This window comes from Rhinopithecus bieti, unplaced genomic scaffold (assembly GCF_001698545.2).
Source record: "Rhinopithecus bieti isolate Rb0 unplaced genomic scaffold, ASM169854v2 scaffold_28547, whole genome shotgun sequence".
In the NCBI taxonomy this organism is placed as follows: domain Eukaryota; kingdom Metazoa; phylum Chordata; class Mammalia; order Primates; family Cercopithecidae; genus Rhinopithecus; species Rhinopithecus bieti.
In genome coordinates this window covers 409,238-428,163 of record NW_016813480.1, presented here as the reverse complement: position 1 = coordinate 428,163, position 18,926 = coordinate 409,238, and the positions used below count along the sequence as shown (strand labels likewise).

The 18,926-nt window shown below is 51.4% G+C and overlaps 1 protein-coding gene and 1 pseudogene across 5 annotated transcripts in view; both read right to left on the bottom strand.

Annotated features, from left to right (window-relative positions):
- Positions 1 to 851: 851 nt before the first annotated feature.
- LOC108512917 (uncharacterized) lies at positions 852 to 3,132 on the bottom strand (annotated as a pseudogene). Its single transcript, XR_001880743.1, has one exon. The product of XR_001880743.1 is annotated as an uncharacterized LOC108512917 (transcript).
- Positions 855 to 18,926, bottom strand: part of SLC7A1 (solute carrier family 7 member 1) — an 86,133-nt gene continuing 68,061 nt past the window's right edge. For all 4 annotated transcript variants that reach the window (XM_017848473.1, XM_017848474.1, XM_017848476.1 and 1 more), the window contains exons 6-13: positions 16,085 to 16,206; positions 15,226 to 15,448; positions 14,271 to 14,410; positions 10,970 to 11,072; positions 9,094 to 9,311; positions 8,668 to 8,834; positions 7,584 to 7,692; positions 855 to 6,019 (exon numbers count right to left, since the gene is read on the bottom strand). In XM_017848473.1, coding sequence (XP_017703962.1) covers positions 5,916 to 6,019; positions 7,584 to 7,692; positions 8,668 to 8,834; positions 9,094 to 9,311; positions 10,970 to 11,072; positions 14,271 to 14,410; positions 15,226 to 15,448; positions 16,085 to 16,206 — 1,186 coding nt within the window. In that variant the 3' untranslated portion in view covers positions 855 to 5,915. The remainder of the gene's footprint in view (positions 6,020 to 7,583; positions 7,693 to 8,667; positions 8,835 to 9,093; positions 9,312 to 10,969; positions 11,073 to 14,270; positions 14,411 to 15,225; positions 15,449 to 16,084; positions 16,207 to 18,926) is intronic.

The following is an 18,926-nucleotide window of genomic DNA, read 5'->3' as shown; positions in this document are numbered from 1 at the left end:
CCCACCCTGGGTCCCAGGGGCACGCTGCACAGTCTTGCTTCCCCACCGCGCAAGCTCTGTGGTCTGGCTTTCTGTGTGGCCAAGGAACATGAAATGTGCATGATGCTCTCAGGTGCAGATGCTCATCACACATTCCAGATCACAGGCACTCTGGGGCCGGGAGAGCAGCTCACCTGCTCTCCCCTCTGCACAGCTCCCTGGGTATCTGCTTTCAGCACCATCCATCAGCTGACAAAACTCAAAGGTCAAACCTTATCTTCCGGGCAGCGGATCTTCTGGTGGAGCCGCTGTGAATCCCTGCCTTTTACTGTCTGGGAATTAAGGCCCGCTTGACTACATTTGCCTCCAATGCAAAAAAAAAAAAAAAAAAAAAGGATCCTTTCTCAAGGGAATTGAGGGAGTGAGATAGTAACCATTACCAGGACAGCTACACTCCCCCACAGCCCCTCTGCCCTGCATACACTCTGCTCCCTCTAACAGGATGGTGTGTGTGCACAGGCCAGCACAGGCTGGGGTGGCAGTGGGCAAGGGCGTTTTGTTGCCGGAGACCAAGTCTTTCAGCAAATGCCTGACAACTGACAGCCTGAGCTGCTTTACCCCAACAGCTTGGTTGGAAGGAAGACATCTGTGGCCCCAAAGCCAAATATGCAGACAGTATCAGAGCATCCAAAATGGGGGCTCAAGGGATTCTCTGGTTGAGGCTTAAATTGTTGGAATAAGGATTTTCCCCAAATGGCTACAGGAAAGAGAAGATGGGACTAAAGTCATGGGCTGTGGGGAAGCAGAGCAGGATCTGGACCCACGCCTGGGTCCCAGCAGAGACCCGCCAGGATTCTTGAGATCACGCCGTGCACATGGAAGCCACAGAATTTATTAGAATTTGCGGAAGCGTGAGATAATGTACCACAAAATAGTTTGATTTTTACAACATAAAAGAAGTTGTCAATGTACACAGGGTTGTTAGCAAAAAGGGGAGGCAGGGCAGTTTCACATTTTTTGAAAAGTGGTGGACAACTACACTTGTCCTTAAAGTAAAATAAAAGCAGGAGAGACCCAGCAGAGACCAACCTGATTTGCAGTTAGCATCGGAATCTAAATCTAGTATCACAACTTTAAGAAACTCTAAGAAAACTATTAGAAAAATAGAACATCAAACAAGCAAAAAAATATACAAATGTACATAATAAAAAACACACAACTCTTAATAATGGCTCCATGTTCAGTAGAAGAAAACATTTACCGGAGAAACCACAGCTATTCAGGTTTGATAATAAACCAACCCTCATTGGTATCATTACCCTTAGTGCTCCTTAAACTCGTTGAAGCTGAAAGGCACAACTGAAGCAGGAAACTTATCTTAAATATATATTATAACTTCTCAAATGGGAAAATAAGTCCCAAACGTAATAGTTTGTCATCAAGAAACACAAAACCATTTGCCTTGTTAATAAATTAACAGTCTGAATGCATCTTTCCATCCCTGCTTCCTGACCCTGCTGGACACACTAATAAATACCCTGAGAAAATCTTCTCTTTAAGCTTGGCCAAGGCACTCCATCTCCTGTGGGGTTTTCAGCTGGCACTCAGCACATTTGTAGAATGACCCAGGAGGGCTCCATGGTAACTGTGCCCCGAGACTCCAGGCCCAGCCGGGTCCCGATGGCAAGAGCATTGTGGCTCAGGGATGCACTGGCACAGAAAGGCTGGACTCGAGGAATCGAGGGGTGAAGATGGAGTCGGCTGGCATTTTTTGCCTTAAAAATCCATTAGGAGTCATAAGCGTGATGACACATGGAGTGTAGCTTCGCGCACCACTGGATCAACAGGAATCAATTTCATGACTCAAAGTCCACAGGAGCCTGGCAGAATGTACATCTCCCTCTCCCTTAAGAGTCTTATATATAATCTTATGACGATGGCAAACAGATATATCTTAAATTACACATAACGATTATACGTAACATATATCCAGATCCGTCTGCAGGCGAACTCTGCATCAGTTCCACATATGAGCCTCGCACCCCCGCCATCCAGCAACTTCCCCGTCCTCGGAACTGTCAGGAGACCACCAGCGCACAGACACGAACATGCCTCTCACGCACCCCAGGACACAGCTGTGCTGGGGTTGGGCACAAAGGCCCCGCACTCCCTGTCTTCATGGTGTGGGTTCTTGGGTGCCAACAGAACTGTCAGCTTTTATTAAGAAGGAAAGGTCTGCGTAAAAATGGGACGTGTGAATCAGAAGAGGGGCCGTGGCACAGAGCCAGGCGGGCTTGCTTTAGCAGTGAGTGCTGCGTCATGCAGTGCCCAGGACCTTGCCTATAAGCCTGGGTGAGGCCCCTGTGGGGCATGTCCATGTGCCCCCCACCAGGACTCATTGCTCTGTCTCCAGTCTCCACCATGGGTTGCGCTGGAGGCCACACCACGTGGGACTGCAAACACCAGCCAGTTCACAATGCCTGCTCGCGGCAGGGGCACGGCAGGGAGGAGCTGGCATCATCAGATTTCCACCCGTCTGGACAAAGGTGGGCAGGCCATGCACCCTTCCAGCTGCACACATGGATGTGCTGACGGTGCAGGAGGGAGCGCGTCAGGGCCTTGGTAACTGGGATAGGTGGAGAAGCCCACTGACCCCACCATCCTGCGGTCACCCCTGGCTTCGTATCGGCTCTTGGCCACTGTGCTAGAGTCAGCACAAGGGACCAGTAGCTGGTTGCCTGAGAGAGATGAAAGAAGTTGCAGTGGGGAGAGAGTTTTTGCTACTGCAAAAACCAGAAGTAGGGGGAGATCTCAGCAATTCTGACAACAGTATACATTTAGCGACCTTTCTGAGACAGCCTGGGGAAAATGCATCTATCACTCTGTCCTCCTCATTTGGAAAAATAAATCCGCTGCACAAAGCCTTGGCCAAGGGGGTGTGAGCAGGGATGGTAAGTAGAGTGGGGGGTGGCATGCAGAGGCCTGGTCTCCTCCAGACGCTGCTCCTCCCCACTGCAGAGCTGCCCTCCTATAAGCCGGCTCCTGAGCCAGCCACCAAGGCCCCTGCTGCCTCCCTGGAGACCCTCTTCATCCCCCTCTTCAGCAGAGGTCCTGAGGCAGGGGCCTGGGGATCCGCTGGGTTTGCTGCTTCATGAATTTGGGCCTTCAGAGGTCATGAACATATGCAGGGCAGTCACAGGGGTTGTGGGAGACAGGAAGGGATGTTTACCCATCACAAATGGGTCTTCCCAATGAGGGTATTTATTTGTGGCTGGTGTACAGCTAAAAGTAGACACAATACTCCCTTGGTGGGTGTGCCTCTAGTAATGTGTAAGTTCTATGTAGGAAAATCCTGGCCAGCAGAACTAAGAATATTCTTGTTTGGGCAAGGGAACTAAGAGATGTGAAACTATCAATATTTTCGCTTGTATTTTTATTTCAGGGAAAGAAATGAGGGATGTGATAAGAAAAAAGTCTATTAAAATTGTGAGGCTTACTGCAGACACCATTGCTTAAATTACTCCCCTTGCACACAGCAGAGAAAACCCCTGGCAACTGCACAAAAAACTACTCATAAAAGCACGGTGACCAGTGAACTATGATGCAAGGCACCTCCACGTGTCCTTTCCTAACCAGGAAGCCCGTCCTCTAAGGAGGGGGTGCGGGGGGTCCCATCCCTGCCGAGCCTAGGTGAGCTTCCGCATCGAGCTTTAAGGCCTCTGCGTGAAGAAGGCCACAGACTCCCAGCTGTCAGCGAGCCCTCACGGTGAGACTCGGAGCAGGGGAGACACACCTCCAACATCTACAGAATGATTCATGGCGCCCACTGAAATGTCAAATGTCACCTCTAAATAGTCTATTGGGTGCTGTCTTCACAGAAACTTCAGCCAGAAAGAAAAACCAGAGAAAAAGAAGAAGAAAAAAAAGCAATTCTCTCCGACCACTTCACTTTTCTTGGAGACTGTCTATCCCTCGAGTTCTCTTTGCTTATGTAGAAAATAACAGGAAAAAAAAAAATCAAGCAAATAACTACCAGGTCCTAAGACAAGAGACAAGCAAAACCCCAACAAAATAAGTTAGTATTTATCAAAATATGTTACAGCACCAATATACATATATGTCAATGCCTCTCTTTGGAAATCGGAGCTTTGGGCTCTTGATGCTCCCTCGGGAACATTCGAAATGACATCAGAATAAAGCTCCCAGCAAGGTGAGCAGGCCTGATATGGAGGCCCAGCCCATGGCTGCCCACCTGCCCTCCACTGGCGTGTTCACAAATTCTTGCACTTCTCTCCGAGAATCTTCTGGGGGCACAGGGAGGGCACAAGTGCCCTCCATTTATCAGGCTTCTACCAGATTTGTGTCAAAGGCCAGACTAGGAAGAAATGGACAGGAAACTTAAGTTTTGAAAGCAACATTTCCATTCCCCTGGCGTCCAAAATGCCTGCCTCCCTTTCCCTCCCCCATCAGCATGGGCCTTCTGTCGCCTCTCCTGAAGCAGACTCAACGGAACGCTCCACCCACGTTCAGGTTTCCTCTGGCTTCCATCGACAAGGACTGTGCGTGAAATGGTGTTGGCCGCAGGCCCCGACCCGGGCAAGACAGGCCGGGGTGGAGTGCAGTGTAGCTATGGGGGTAGGGAGGATGCTCGGGTCTGTCCCTCTCGTGGAGGCATGGGGTACGAAGCATCCAGATGACGGATACACAAAAGGGCCAGCAATATGCCTGGAAATCATCTCCCCTACAAACCACACATCTCAGCAATACACCAGCCACAGGGGTGATGACGTGGCCATTTCCATGTTAATGTTATGCCCTAACTTAATCTGGGGGAGTGAGTCACAATTTCATGGACTGCGGATTGATTTCAATTTCATCACGTCACAGAGAGGCCAGACAGCTCATGTCAGGGCCAGAAACGCATGACCCCAACATGCCCTAAACCCAGACTGAGCTGCCACCAGCCTTGAGAACTTTACAAGAGCCACCAGACTGGCTCCAAAGCATGGGAGGGCAAGACTGAGTGAACGGTGGCGACTCACAGGAAACATGCTTCTAACTCGGCTGTCGTGAGGCCAGTCCTGCAGATACAGTCTCATGTTCCAGTTACTCAGGACACAGCCAGTCAGAGAAGACGGCAGGAGCAGCAAGAACTGGCCCAGGCCTGGAGGCCATGAGCTGAAGAAGGTCCCTGGTTTACATACGTGTGCACACACATGCGTAAGCAGAGTAGGCCCTAATGGGAGCGATCCCTTCTTCCTCATTTGAGAGGAACCAGCTGCCCTCAGCCCCGCTGACCAGCCAGTCACGGTGTCAGAGCAAAGCCCTGAGAAGCTGAGGGGCAGGCGAGGTCCAGCCCTAATGATCCATCTGAACGCAACGGGAGGACAACAGGCCTGATTTTCCTTTTTAAGCGCACTACTGTCGTTTGGCTCTGAGGGTGGGGAGCTGCTGGGGACACACTGTTTTGTGGTACTCATCTGGCTTGATTGCTGTGTGTCTGGGGCTGAGCGGGAAGATGGCTGCCAAAGTTTGGAGTATGCACAATTTCAATCCCAGAACAGTCCCTGGGGAGGAAGGCCTGGTTCCCAAGATAAGGAGACAAGGTGACCTCCGTTCTGCCTGAGGCTGTGGCAGATCCGGGCTGAGCTGATAGGGGAGGAACTGCTTTGTTCAGAGAAGTGAGGAGACACAGTGGCCAGCTGCAGCCTAGTGGCCCCAGCCAAGCAGCTGTCTGGAGGTGACCAGGACCTGGAGAGCCGGCTGCAGAGCCGAGGGTGGGCTGGGGCTGCAGTTCAAGTAATTGCACCGTCAGCTGCAGTGAGGGTGTGGATGCAGGTGGTTTCTGTTGCACTGGTGGGGAGGGTGGGGTGCCTCCCGGTCCTCTGGGGGCGTCCCTCGGAGCTGCTGCCACTTCCGGGGGGCGGGGCTGTGCGTCACTTGCACTGGTCCAAGTTGCCGTCAGGAGTCCTTGCTTGGTCAGCATCCAGGGACGCCTCCTCGCTGTGCCACAGGCCGTAGCCAAAGTAGATGATGAAGCCTGCGGGCCGACAGCAGAGACGGGCATGAACAGAACGCTGGCTGCACCACCGCAGGGAGGGCTGGGAGCCCAGGGCAGCCCCGCGGCAAACCCTCTCAGGCAGCCTGGCCCTGCCCGGCGCGAGCCCACAGCCAGCAGCCCTGTGACCTTTCCACATCTGGAGCAGCTGCCACACGAAGGCCACTGCGACATCTGGCAAAGCCCAACATTCCTCTGGACGGCCTCATGCTGCAGCATTTCCTGAGCAGACAGAGCAGCTGGGCCAGGGCCACCGGAAGCCATCGGGTCCTTCAGCTTAACCCCCGATGCCCCCTGAGGCCACGAGAGTATCGGGAATGTGCACTATGGAGATGGGGTTTCCTGCAGGCGCTGGAGGTCTCCAGGCTCTCAGCCTGGACAGCCCCACTGCCCGTTTCCTCCACGTAACTGACCATCAGACTGCAGGAGACACCGAGCCCCGGGAACAGACTTCACACAGGAGTCCACAGTCTGTTCCTGTGCCCAGGACTCCGGGGTGGGTCCAGGACCTATGCTTCTAACCACCTGCCCAGGGAATGTGTCCAGATGGCCCCAGGTAATTGGGGCCACCTTGTGTGGTTGACACAGGAAAGAGGCCTCAAAGCAAGGACTCAGCCACCCAGAGCCCAGGAAAGGAGCTCAGGCTCCCAAACACAGGGACTTTGACAGGGATGCTGGGAAGAGGCACCCTCTGCCTTCACCAGGCCTTGAGGAACTGGCCAGTGGGCTGTGAGCAGTTTTTTCTCAGAAAGGCTCTAGGAGACATCTGTCTAACTAGATATGGGCTGGACTTTGCAGAGAATGAGGACGCACCCTGGTGCCAGCAGACAACAGGCCTCAATGTACTTGCTGGAGGAAGAGCACCCCGCGAGGGCCCTGGGAGATAAGGCAGCAGCCACCTGCCCCAGCATGCACACTCGGGGCTGTGAGGCTGTCGGGACATGGTCCTGAGGGGCAACGGCCAGGGCCGCTCTCCTGGCCATCAGCACTATGACTCAGATGCTGAAGGAAGGAAATGAGTCCCTCCCCTCCAGCCCCTGGGGCGAGACGTCCAGAGGGTGGGACTCAGCTGGCCCTACAGGCTGCACCCACCCCTGGTGACCTATCTCATGTGGGAGCCCCCTATCCCAGTGGCATGTCCCATAGGCTCCAAAACACTCTCCTTCTACAGAGACGATGCCATCAGAGAGCCCATGACACCCACCCCTGCCTGGGCCTAGTGCCCATGCCAATCTGGTGCTGGGCAGGCCAGGGGGCCGGGAGGCACACACCAGACTTTCCTGTCCGGGGTGAAAATAACTGGTACCTTATCTGCACCAGACTCATCACTTTGTTCCTGTTAATATCAAGGTCTTGCCCAATGGAATAAATAGTTTGGGCAAGAGGCAATGAAAACAAAAAGTATCTAACAGGGAGGAGAGGACTCACAGCCCACCAGGAATTCAGCATCATCTTCGAGAAAGCTGCTGACTGCATGTGCGTCATTCTGTTATGAAATCGGAAACAAGGGAGGCTCCCGAGAGACGCTGGCGGCAGCATCACGTACCTATCAGCATCCACACGGCAAACCGGACCCAGGTGCCCTGGTCCAGCTGCATCATGAGATAGACGTTCACGAAGATGCTCAGGACGGGGAGCACTGGCAGGAAGGGAACCTGCAGAGACAGGAGGCGGTGTCAGTCCACGGCGGTGGCGCTGGTTCCAGCAGTTCAGTAAAACTGTCTAGCAAAAGGCAGCACACCTGAGAGTGACAGGGACTGTCGGGCGAGCATGGGGAAGAGAGAGGGAGTGCCCACCCCCACCCCAACCCCAACACACACCCTGCACCCACACACACACACCCACACCCACGGGTAAATCTTAGTAGGTGGGGATTTGGTTCTAATTTTTCTCTGCTGCAATTCTCCTGCTAAAGAAAGGACTAGAAGACAGACCTCCACGTTACCCCGCAGGTCAACAACCTTTTTTATTATTTCTGTAATCTAAAAATGCAGAAGCCTTGCCCATTGCTAAGGCTTGGAAAACTCATGCGATCAACCTGAGCAGACATTTACGAGAAGCGTCCCACCACCCCGGAGGGCTGCTCCACGGGGTCTGCTGTTCTATGTAAACTTAGGAAGCGTCCCACCACCCCGGAGGGCTTCTCCACCGGGTCTGCTGTTATATATAAACTTAGGAAGCGTCCCACCACCCCAGAGGGCTGCTCCACCGGGTCTGCTGTTATATATAAACTTAGGGGCAACTGGCTTCATCAGCAGCACCCTTGATACTCTCTGGGGAAGAGGCGGCACATTTCATAAAACACTGATCATAAGGAACGCTTGTTTTCCAGACAATTCAGAAATGGATGCCGAATCTCCAGGTGCTGGCGAGGTCTCCCTTGGCCTGTGTCATGCAGGAAGGTGTCAGCCTGCCCTTGACTACTCAGGGAAATGCCCAGAGGAGGAGGGCTGCTGCCTCCTTCCAGGGTCTGGTCCTCTCTGTGCCTTCAGTGCCCCTGCCCCATATTACCTGGAGCTGGCTGACAAAAGCCTTCCTCAGGAGCACCCAGGCCCGGCTGAGCCCACACAAGGCTGGCCCGGCAGCAGGAGGTGTGCGCTAGGGTTCCTTCCCTAGGCCGAGCTGCTCACCTTAAATGAGAGCTTGGTCTTGCTCTCAGGCTGCCTCCAGATGACACCCGTGACCACGGCACAGAGGAGGGCAGAGCCTGCGAGCATAAAGACTGCCCACAGCGCCCCTCTGGTGAGAGCCTCCCTTCCAAGCACCGTCACAATGCAGAAGGTGATGATGAGAACAGCTAAGGGGGAAGGAAAAGACAGAGTGAGCTGCAACTCAACCATTTCTCAATTTCCCACAGGCATCCGCTGCTCTCCCCTAAACTTGTGGCGAGAGAGGCTCCCTTTCCGAAGGCGTCAACTTCAGTTAGCACAGAGCAGCTATGTCCAGGAGCAAGACAGATGCTCATCTGCTCCGGCACCTTCCCCCAACTCCAGCTCCACTGCCTAGAAACCATGCAGTGCCAACAAGCAAGGCCCCAGGGAAGGGCTAGCTCTTACCTATGAGGCTGGTTGAAATGTTCACAATTAGCCCAGAGATTTTGGAAGGCTCCGTGTTTTTGGGCGAGAGTATGGTTTTCAAAGAGAACATCTCTGCTTCTGGTAAAAAGCCCAGCTGGGAATCATTGCTGCTTGCCAACTCATTTTGGTCTGCTTGATCTAACTCGTCAGAAGTACTGGCCATCTGGTATACCAGGTTAGGTTGCTCTGGCTGATACCTGGAAAGAAAGGTATTGTGTGACTACCATCATCCGCTTCAAGCAAAAGGACATGCACCAACTCAAGTTCTCAATAAGCCTCCAAAGTTAGCTGCCCGGGACACAAGGTATAAAATGGGAAGGATCTAGTCAGATGCTGCATTGTAGACAGACGAGGAGAGACCGGGACCACCACCTCCCACTGTTGCTTCTGGGGAACATCCCCCATGGTCTCTGCTTCGGGGTGACAGGACCTCCACCATGAGCAGCCCAGAGGAATACCCTGAGAGGATCTCTCTTGCTCTGAGAAGTGGCAGTGGCCCTCAGATGCTAAAGATATTAGGCCACTTCCCACAAAATTACTGCTGTAGGGAACAAAAAGGAAGGAGAGAAATAGAAAGCAGTAACGCCAGGATCCTATTTGGCACAGAGAGCCAGAGAAATGTGGCTGCAGGCTGATGGATTTGAGAAATTCTGTTTGCGTGCCTTAATTGGATCAATTTATTTTAAAACTCCAAGTACCTCAGAGTAAATAATTCTGTGTGGCTGGTCGGAGGGCCGAGCCTGCAGCACGATTTCCAAGACATGAGCTACCTGCTAGTGGAGCATCCGTTCTGAATGAGGGGTCTTATCTTCCCACCCAAAATGAACAGAGTGCAAATCTTTTCCACCAGCTTTGAAAAACAGAGTGCTGTATGAATTATTTTGCATATGATCAATTCTAAGAGGGAGTATAAAGATATTAACCATTTTTGTACGGATTCGCTTGTGCAGCACCACTCAGTCAATTAAAAAAGTGGGGGACCTCAGAGAATCTTCTAGCGTTGGGCCCCCCGGGGAAGAATAAAGGGTCCCCAATAGTCTTAGCTGATTCTACAGAGCTTCTGCTAAGTCTCAGCCTGGGCTTTATGTGCATCGGCTGCTGAGCACCTTGGAGATGCAATCAATGGCCTGGCAGGTGGGAATCCCTGAAAAGAAATGAGGAGGCTCTTGAGGGCAGACCAATGCTGAGTGTCTCCATGAGCACAGGTTCTCAGGATGGAAGCTGCCCAGGGATGCGCTTTGGGGAGTGGGCACTGGGGCAGGTGAGAACACCAAGGCACCAAGCCCAGGCCCAGAGCAGCTTTACTGCGACTGCAAGAGGCTTGCCTGGCCCCAACCAGGCCACAACAAGCCAACTGCACAGTGTCCCTGAACATCAACCTAGGGCACCCCATGCCATGTAATGGGATTCATTCCTCCAGCCACAGTGCAACAAAGCTGCAGAAGCATTATGCTGACCTGGGTTTCACAGGCCTTGGGTTTCCCTAACTCCTACCAGGGCAGCCCTCCATCCTCTCTGTCCCAAGAATCTGAACCAAGTTGGAATCAGTCTTCAAAAATTCTGATCCCAGGATCCTGGCCTAATACTTGGGCCGAGAATCTATTTCCATCCACCCAACATCTAGCCATAAAAATGAGGGCACATGATAGAGGGGGGTGAGGGGCCACCCAACTCTTGCCAAGGACGTCCTCCTAGCTGGGCTCTCAACCCAGGTCCTCCCCTCTCCTTGGCAGCTCCCATTGGAGCCATCACCAACCTAAAAGTTTCATTCATCACATAAACCATAGCGGAACTGTGAAAAGGCTACCAGGTACATCTGCATTTCTGTCATGAAACCCCAAAAAGCCATACATACCGTAAGACCAACACACAGGCAGCCACCAACGAGTAAGCCAGGAGAGTGCCAATGGACATGAGGTCCACCAAGTCCTTCAGGTCAAAGAGGAAGGCCATCACAGCTGGGAAGAGACAGACACCAGGATCTGTGGATGGCCGTCTGCATGCACGGACAACCAGGACCACCACCACCTGCCATCCAGGGCAGCGAAGGGGCTGCTTTTCTCCCACCCTCTTCCTGGCCTTCCCATAGAAAGACATAGATTAAATCACAGACACAGTCCTCAATAGACAGTAATAATCATTAACATTTGTATAGAGAATACCTTCGCTCTGGTGATTTTAATGGCAACTTTGTAAGCCATCATTGTATTACAGATGTTAACATTCACACAGCTTAGGAGACTTATCTAAGATCACACAGCTCATAAGCATAGGTATAAGGATGTGAACTAGGTTCTTATGACGCTGAGTCCTGTGTGTCTTCCTCGAGACCATGCTGATTCACAGACTCATGTGCATCCATCCATCATCCATCCCATCGATCCATCCATTCTCCATCAATCCATCTATCCACCCATCTTTCATTCATCCACTCACCATCCATCAATCCATCTCATCCATCTGCCCATCTTCCATCCNAAGGCCATCACAGCTGGGAAGAGACAGACACCAGGATCTGTGGATGGCCGTCTGCATGCACGGACAACCAGGACCACCACCACCTGCCATCCAGGGCAGCGAAGGGGGCTGCTTTTTCTCCCACCCTCTTCCTGGCCTTCCCATAGAAAGACATAGATTAAATCACAGACACAGTCCTCAATAGACAGTAATAATCATTAACATTTGTATAGAGAATACCTTCGCTCTGGTGATTTTAATGGCAACTTTGTAAGCCATCATTGTATTACAGATGTTAACATTCACACAGCTTAGGAGACTTATCTAAGATCACACAGCTCATAAGCATAGGTATAAGGATGTGAACTAGGTTCTTATGACGCTGAGTCCTGTGTGTCTTCCTCGAGACCATGCTGATTCACAGACTCATGTGCATCCATCCATCATCCATCCCATCGATCCATCCATTCTCCATCAATCCATCTATCCACCCATCTTTCATTCATCCACTCACCATCCATCAATCCATCTCATCCATCTGCCCATCTTCCATCCGTCTCATCCATCTATCTATCCATCCATCCATTCATCCATCCGATCCACCCATCCATCCATTCAGCATCTATCCATCTACCCATCTTCCATCCATCCAGCTCTGGTGAGAATGTGCCCATCACTGGGTTCTAGGTACTCACTACTGAACAGGGCAGACCACAGTCCCCAGCCTTCCGAGTGTATCCCACCAAGACACAGGCATCGGTGGGCAACAGTGCTGGGTGATAAAGAAGGGCAGGTCTGGTGCTCTGGGGGGACTCACACGGGGTCCTAACCCAGGCAGGCGAGCAGGAAAGCAGAGTTCTTCACTTGTGAAGTCACTCACATGGAAGAAATCTCAAGAGCTGTTCTCAAACAACATAGTATCAGCCCCTTCACCGTGTCCCTTGCCTTTAAAATGAATTAAAACCTGCACCCTCATTTGAACATCTTTTGTGAGTTTTGGGAGAGGATGCATGTCTACTCATGTGGGTGTGTATGTCAAGTACTCATTAAAAAACAACTTGGCTAGATCTGCTTTGGGATATTTTCAAAACACATGCAATCAACACAAGCTAAAATATCAACACAAAACCATTATTTTTCCACAAATATCTCTCAAGCCCCTCTAGATCACTGCAACTAAAACAAATTTAAATGGAGAATAAAAGAAAATTAAAGAGCGATGAGGGAGGGCCTTTTGAATCATCAGAACAGCACCCAACAGCATGCCACAGATGTCAATGTTCCTACTCATGGGAAACTCGAGACTAATTTCTTCCATGGGAGGTGATTTTAGAAAATCAAATACTTATTTGCCACTCCCACCAAATGAAAAGGGTAAATCCTGGATTTTGTGAATGGCACGTACTTTACAGTCACTTCAAAGAGCATGGTTTGATCTCCCTCTATCAGCAGGGGAAGGAAATTGAGGCCAGTCTTTAACATGATCAAATTCCGGGTAAGGCCTGAGAAAACAATGACTATTTCCAAATCCTTAATCCTGTAAATATACTGGTCACATTCTGATGTATAGTGCCTCTCAATCTGACCACTGTGGTCACTCTCAAGAACACAGAATCACGTAAAAAAAAGTTTCATAATTTAAAAATAGGTTTGTTTTATTACATAATATTAATCTAAAAAACTAAGCACAGTTTGCTAAAGGCATAAATGCTAATAAAACTTAGTGAATAATTCATTCATTTAAGAAGGTCAAGGGCCTTACCAATGGCTGTTTGACAAGTTGCTGTGTTAGAAACTGTGACTGATATCACATGCCCCAATTTGCCAAAAAGACCCACTGCTCTGCTCAGACCCTGGAAGGAGCTTGGCTACTTTGGCATGAAAACAATCCTGGAACCACAAGGCCGCTCCACCGTCCTGGGTGTACATCCTCACTTCACCTCCCTGGGCCTCCACTTCTACATCTGTACAGTGGGCTGGCATCTGCCTTTCGGGGCTATGAAATGCAACCGCAAAAGAAGGAGACATAAAACCACAGGTACAGTGTGCACGTGAGCTTCCTTTTGGGTTCTCCTTTCCATCATCTACGGCCCTGAAACACCCACATGGCTCAGATTAGTCATCCATCAAAATGATCCTCTCAGCGATGCTGCTCATCTGACAAGATGAAGCTCCCCTGGGTCTGCTGTTACATATAAACTTAGCAGCAAGTGGCTTCATCAGCAGCACCCTTGATACTCTCTGGGGAAGAGGCAGCACATTTCATAAAACACTGATCATAAGGGACACTTATTTTCCAGAGAATTCAGAAATGGATGCCAAATTTCCAGGTGCTGGCGAGGTCTCCCTTGGCCTGTGTCATGCAGGAAGGTGTCAGCCTACCCTTGACTACTCAGGGAAATGTCCAGAAATGGGGGAAAAGGGTGTTGGGGGAATACTGTGTGTTCTAAGCTCTGCCCAATGAGATGAAAACCAGAGTGCAAACTGTTCGAAAATTCTCTCCCATCCTCTGTCAAACTGGCCTCTGCCTTTTGTCAAAATGTCAGTCAACTTCCAATGAACCAGGCTCCAAGTATAAAACCAGGAGTTAAAAGACCAGTTGAGATTACTCACAGACCAGAACAAGGCAAGATGCCTCCCTAGGGAGTAATGACTCCATTGTTAAAATATTTACATGTGAAATGAGTTCTAGTACTCACCAGCAATGGCACCTGAGGCTAGTGTGGCGATTATTGGTGTTTTGGTCCTATCGTTGACCTTAGCCAAGAATTTAAATAGCAGTCCATCCTCAGCCATGGCATAGATAACCCGAGGCATGGGAAACATGGAACCTAGAAGACTAGATGGGGAGAGGCAAACCACGTGAGTGAACCTGGCTCATAAGGGATAAAGGAACCACATCCAGCCATGCTCGGTTTACCACGGAGGAGAGGGAGTCTGAGCTCACCAAGAGCTGCCATCCCTCCACAGGGTGAAGCCTGTGGCCAAAAGACTTGGCATTTAATAAATCAACCCCAGAAAGAGCACACACTGTGAGTAAGGGTCAAGGTAAAGAGTAGGGAACATCTATCTAACATACACTAGCATGAGACCCAGTACCGTCTTTACAGATGGAAAACTCTATTTATTCCTGCAATTATTTCTAGTTGAATCAAATGGAAAATACAAGCATCACTGCATTCACGAAGACTTCCCTGTGGTAAATCAATATTCACCAAATAGCTCTGTTTATACAGGCTAAGAGGAAATACATTGGTGAAAACGTTTCTCATTAAAAGGCATTTAATTCCCTTCTTCAAAGTAGCTTCTGCATGACAGCCAAACTAAGGGCCAAACTATGGTGTTCAAACAGGGAGCCTGTTCCAGTGGCCAGATTTAGGGACAGGGAGCCAGTCCCTTGCTAAGCAGATGATGCTGAAAAGCCAGCCTCAGGTTCTTCAGGATGAAAATCTCAGTAACACAACTCTTGGGATGATGAATACTGACAAGGGGAAAGCCACATGATCAAGGCTAGGTTGGGTGCTCGGTCTATTTCAAGGGTAAAGAATGCTGGCAGCCGACGTGTGTCTCGCATGGCTGTACCTGGTCTGCTACAGCCTGACCCCTGCTGGTGGTTCCACCCCTAGGAGCAGCCACCACAGAAAGGCCTCTCACCTGGCAGAAAGAGCGCAGAGGGAGCCCACGGCCACTGCGTACTTGGCGCCTTCCCAGCCCACATGCTTAAAGGCATCGGGCAGGGGGCTGTTATTGTCCAGGCAGAAGTAGGGCATCATGAGCGTGAGGGCGGCCGACACCCCGAAGTAGGCAATGAAGCAGATCAGGAGGGACGCCACGATGCCCACAGGGATGGCCTTCTGTGGGTTCTTCACCTCTTCACCTGGAAGCACCAAGGGGTTAGCAGAGGAGGGCACAGAGCAAGAGGCAGCGCATCTGCCCACATGACACCCAAGGCCTCTCAGTGCCAGGGAACCCACGCAACACTATGAGAAAACTCCCCGCAGCGCTTGGCCCTGTGGGCACTGGGGCCTCCTGTGCTCCCGGGAGCGGAGGGGTGGTACTCAGGAAGACACATCAGACAGCCCACGGCCCTGAAACGGCATTCTCGGCCTGAATGTGGTGGTGCAGCCAAGGAAGGGATTTGTTTCCTTTGGCAGAGAAAATCTGGCCTATTCAGTCCACCAGGATGACAATGTTGTGAATGGCCTCACTCCTCCCGGAAGATGCTCAGATAAGAAGTCAGGCCACAGACACGCAGCTATGATCCCATTCTAACAGCGGAAACTTAGCCTCATTCAAGATGCAGCTTCCATCAGGTGTTGACACTTGGGGATGTGATGATGGTTTGCGGGTGGGAGGGGTTGGCAGGAAAGTACAAATCTACACGTCGCTCATGTGTGAAAGAGTGGCGACTGGACCGTGCCAGCAAGGAGGGAAATGACAAGCCGTGGGCAGCATTGGCTTGTCTGCCCGGGATGCAGGAGGACCCGGGACCGCAGGGGGCTGGCGGGCGTACCTGTGGTGGCAATGCAGTCAAAGCCCACGAAGGCATAGAAGCAAGTCGCTGCCCCCGACAGGACACCAGAGAACCCGAAAGGCATGAATCCACCAACACCGGGCTTCCCTTCTTTTGTGTCACTAGAAAAAAGAGCCACAAACAAATGTCACGTCACTCGCTGCACAGTCTGGCGTAAGGAGCTGTGCTCATCTCCGGATACGAGCGGAACCTGGCAGCCCTCCCTGTTACTGCTGCCAGGCCCTGGGCTTCAGACGCCAAATCCAGCCACGGCATGCTGACTCCGTGGGCACAGGCCTCCCTGCTGTTCGTGGCCCAGGCTCACAAGGCTGCAGAGTATCGCCCTTTCCAGAAGCATCTTCTAAACAATGACTAGGGTAGGGAGACGTGGGGACTATGAGGCAGGGGTTCAACAGGAAATGGAGGAGAAACCAGCCACGCGGCCGGTCCCACACCCTTCTCCCCAGGGCCCTCGGAGGAAGGATGCAGAACTACCAGCCAGTCCTACCCCGGGTCCCATATTCACCAGTAACTCAATCTCAAAACAAGTAATTCCAGAGAAGCTAAGGCTAAACTAAAAGCCTCTGTCAGCAAAGACATTCCTTAAGTGCCTGTATGCACAAGGTGGAGTCCAGGATGGCGCAGCTTTTGCCAGGTGTGTGGGTCCCAGGCACAGCTGGGCTCTGGTCCACGGGAGGGTCTCAGCACATCTTTGCTACACTGATGAATGCAAAGGCAAAATAAGCACAGTTTACAAACCCAGGAGTCCAGAAGAAGCAGGCTGCTTAAACATTCAGAAAACAGTCCCATAAATCTGACACCTGTTCTGAGACACGGTGCCCAGGTTCCGTGTGGCGCTATGGCCCCTCCCCGGGCCCCGTCGGGGGTCCTTCAAGTCCCTGTTCTGCGATGTACAAAGCCCTGGCCTGTCTGATTCCCCGACATGCTGCGTTCTAGGGGTGCACCACGCAGTCAGTGCAGGTGGCTTCCCTGGCCACCATCGCCTGGTCAGAAGGCACATAGCCCCTGCTGGTCACCAAGTAACCCTAAGCTTTCTGCATCCGGCCCTCTGCTGCCACCCAAAAAGCAATTGCACTCCTTGTGGTTCAAGAGGGGCACCCCCTACTCCCACACCTTTGCCAGTCGCAGGGCCGCAGGCTTTCTGTCCTGTGCCAGGGTCCCACTGGCTGGCCTGGAGCCCTAGAGGATGCTCACCACCCACCTGTCACCCCCACTCAACCATACTGACAGCCACCCAGCTGCACAGGACAACTTGCCCTAAACCTCATCAGCATGAAGAGAGGAACCATATAGGATGCTCCCAATCCTATAAACACTGACGTTCCTCAGGTTGGCTGGGCAGCCCATTTGGTGAACTTTGCTTTCAGTGGGATTTACTGACTGGCTGATAGACAGACAGACAGGATGGACCCAACTCTCTAATAGGGATTAAGCCTCATTAATTCCTAGAGGATCATCACATCTCTCAGTTACATAAACTGCCATGAAGACACTGCAAGTACATGCATGAGAAAGCTCATGTACATGTGGGGTTTACTGTGGTTCCATAAACAGTAACGAGAGGAAACCCCCAGAAATGTACAAGTGATGGATGTAGGAAAAACTGTGGCCAAACAAAATTTTAGTTTGTTGTGTTAGAGTATGACTAAAATTAGCAACCCAAGCAGCCCAGGACAGACAAGTCAGCAGGGCCACGCGACAGCAAAGGGCCGTAGCTATGTCCACCTCATCCAAACCCCCTCGCCTCTCAGGCCACGGGCCCTGCCGGCTGCCCACTCCCACCCTGGCTAACGGCTTCTGTTATACAGTGGCCTATGCTGAAGACAAAACAGGTGACAACCAAATGGCTCAAGAGGGGGAGGAGGAGGCCAAAAGAGGAGGGGACTCAAGAGTCAAAATGGCTTCTGTGGGCCCCACTTCGGTCCCCTGTGCGGCCAGGGTGACAGACAGGCAGTGAAAAGCCTCCAGATCCCCACTCAGCTCCTATGACATCAAGAGGTAGCAACATGACCTTGTATTAAAATAAATGCATGCCCACTTTGGGAGGCTGAGGTGGGAGAATCACCTGAGGCCATAAGTTAGGGACCAGCCTGGGCAACATAGTGAGACCGGGTTAGTGCAAATTTTTTTTTCTAATTAGCTGGGTGTGGTGGCATGTGACTAGAGTCCCAGCTACTTGGGAAACTGAGGCAGGAGGATTGCTTGAGCCCAGGAGTTTGAGGCTGCCTTGATCCATGATTGTGCCACTGCACCCCAGCCTGTGCCACTGCACCCCAGCCTGCACAACACAGCAAAATCCTGTCTCTAAAATAAATTTTAAAAATTAAAAAAATATATATAAATGAATGCTATCATGGATAGATAAGCTTTAGGCCACCATGAGGCAGAGGCACCTAGAAAGGTCCTGAAATTCCCATTTCAGGGCAAGTGGAAAGTGCAGGGAACTGCATACAGGATTAAATCCCGGAAAGAGGTGAACTCACAGAAGAGGACTAAGAAGGGCTGGAATGTGTCTTCCTCACGCAGACAGGTACAGCACACACAACAATAAAAGCATGAAGAGAAGGAAGCAAGGGGGATGGGTGAGCGCAAAGGGAGGAGGCAAAACAAAAGGCATCCTCCCTGGCTCCTTAGGGCAGTTGCAGGAGACACTGGATAACCCTCCAGGTGACAGAACGTGGGTGAAGGCACGCGTGAGCATCCGAAAACTGGCCCCGCTGACTGTGACCCTGCCACACCTGCTCCTCATACTGCACTTCACCTCAGGAGGACCTATACCCGACCTCAGGAGGACCTACCCCCAACCTCAGGAGGACCTATA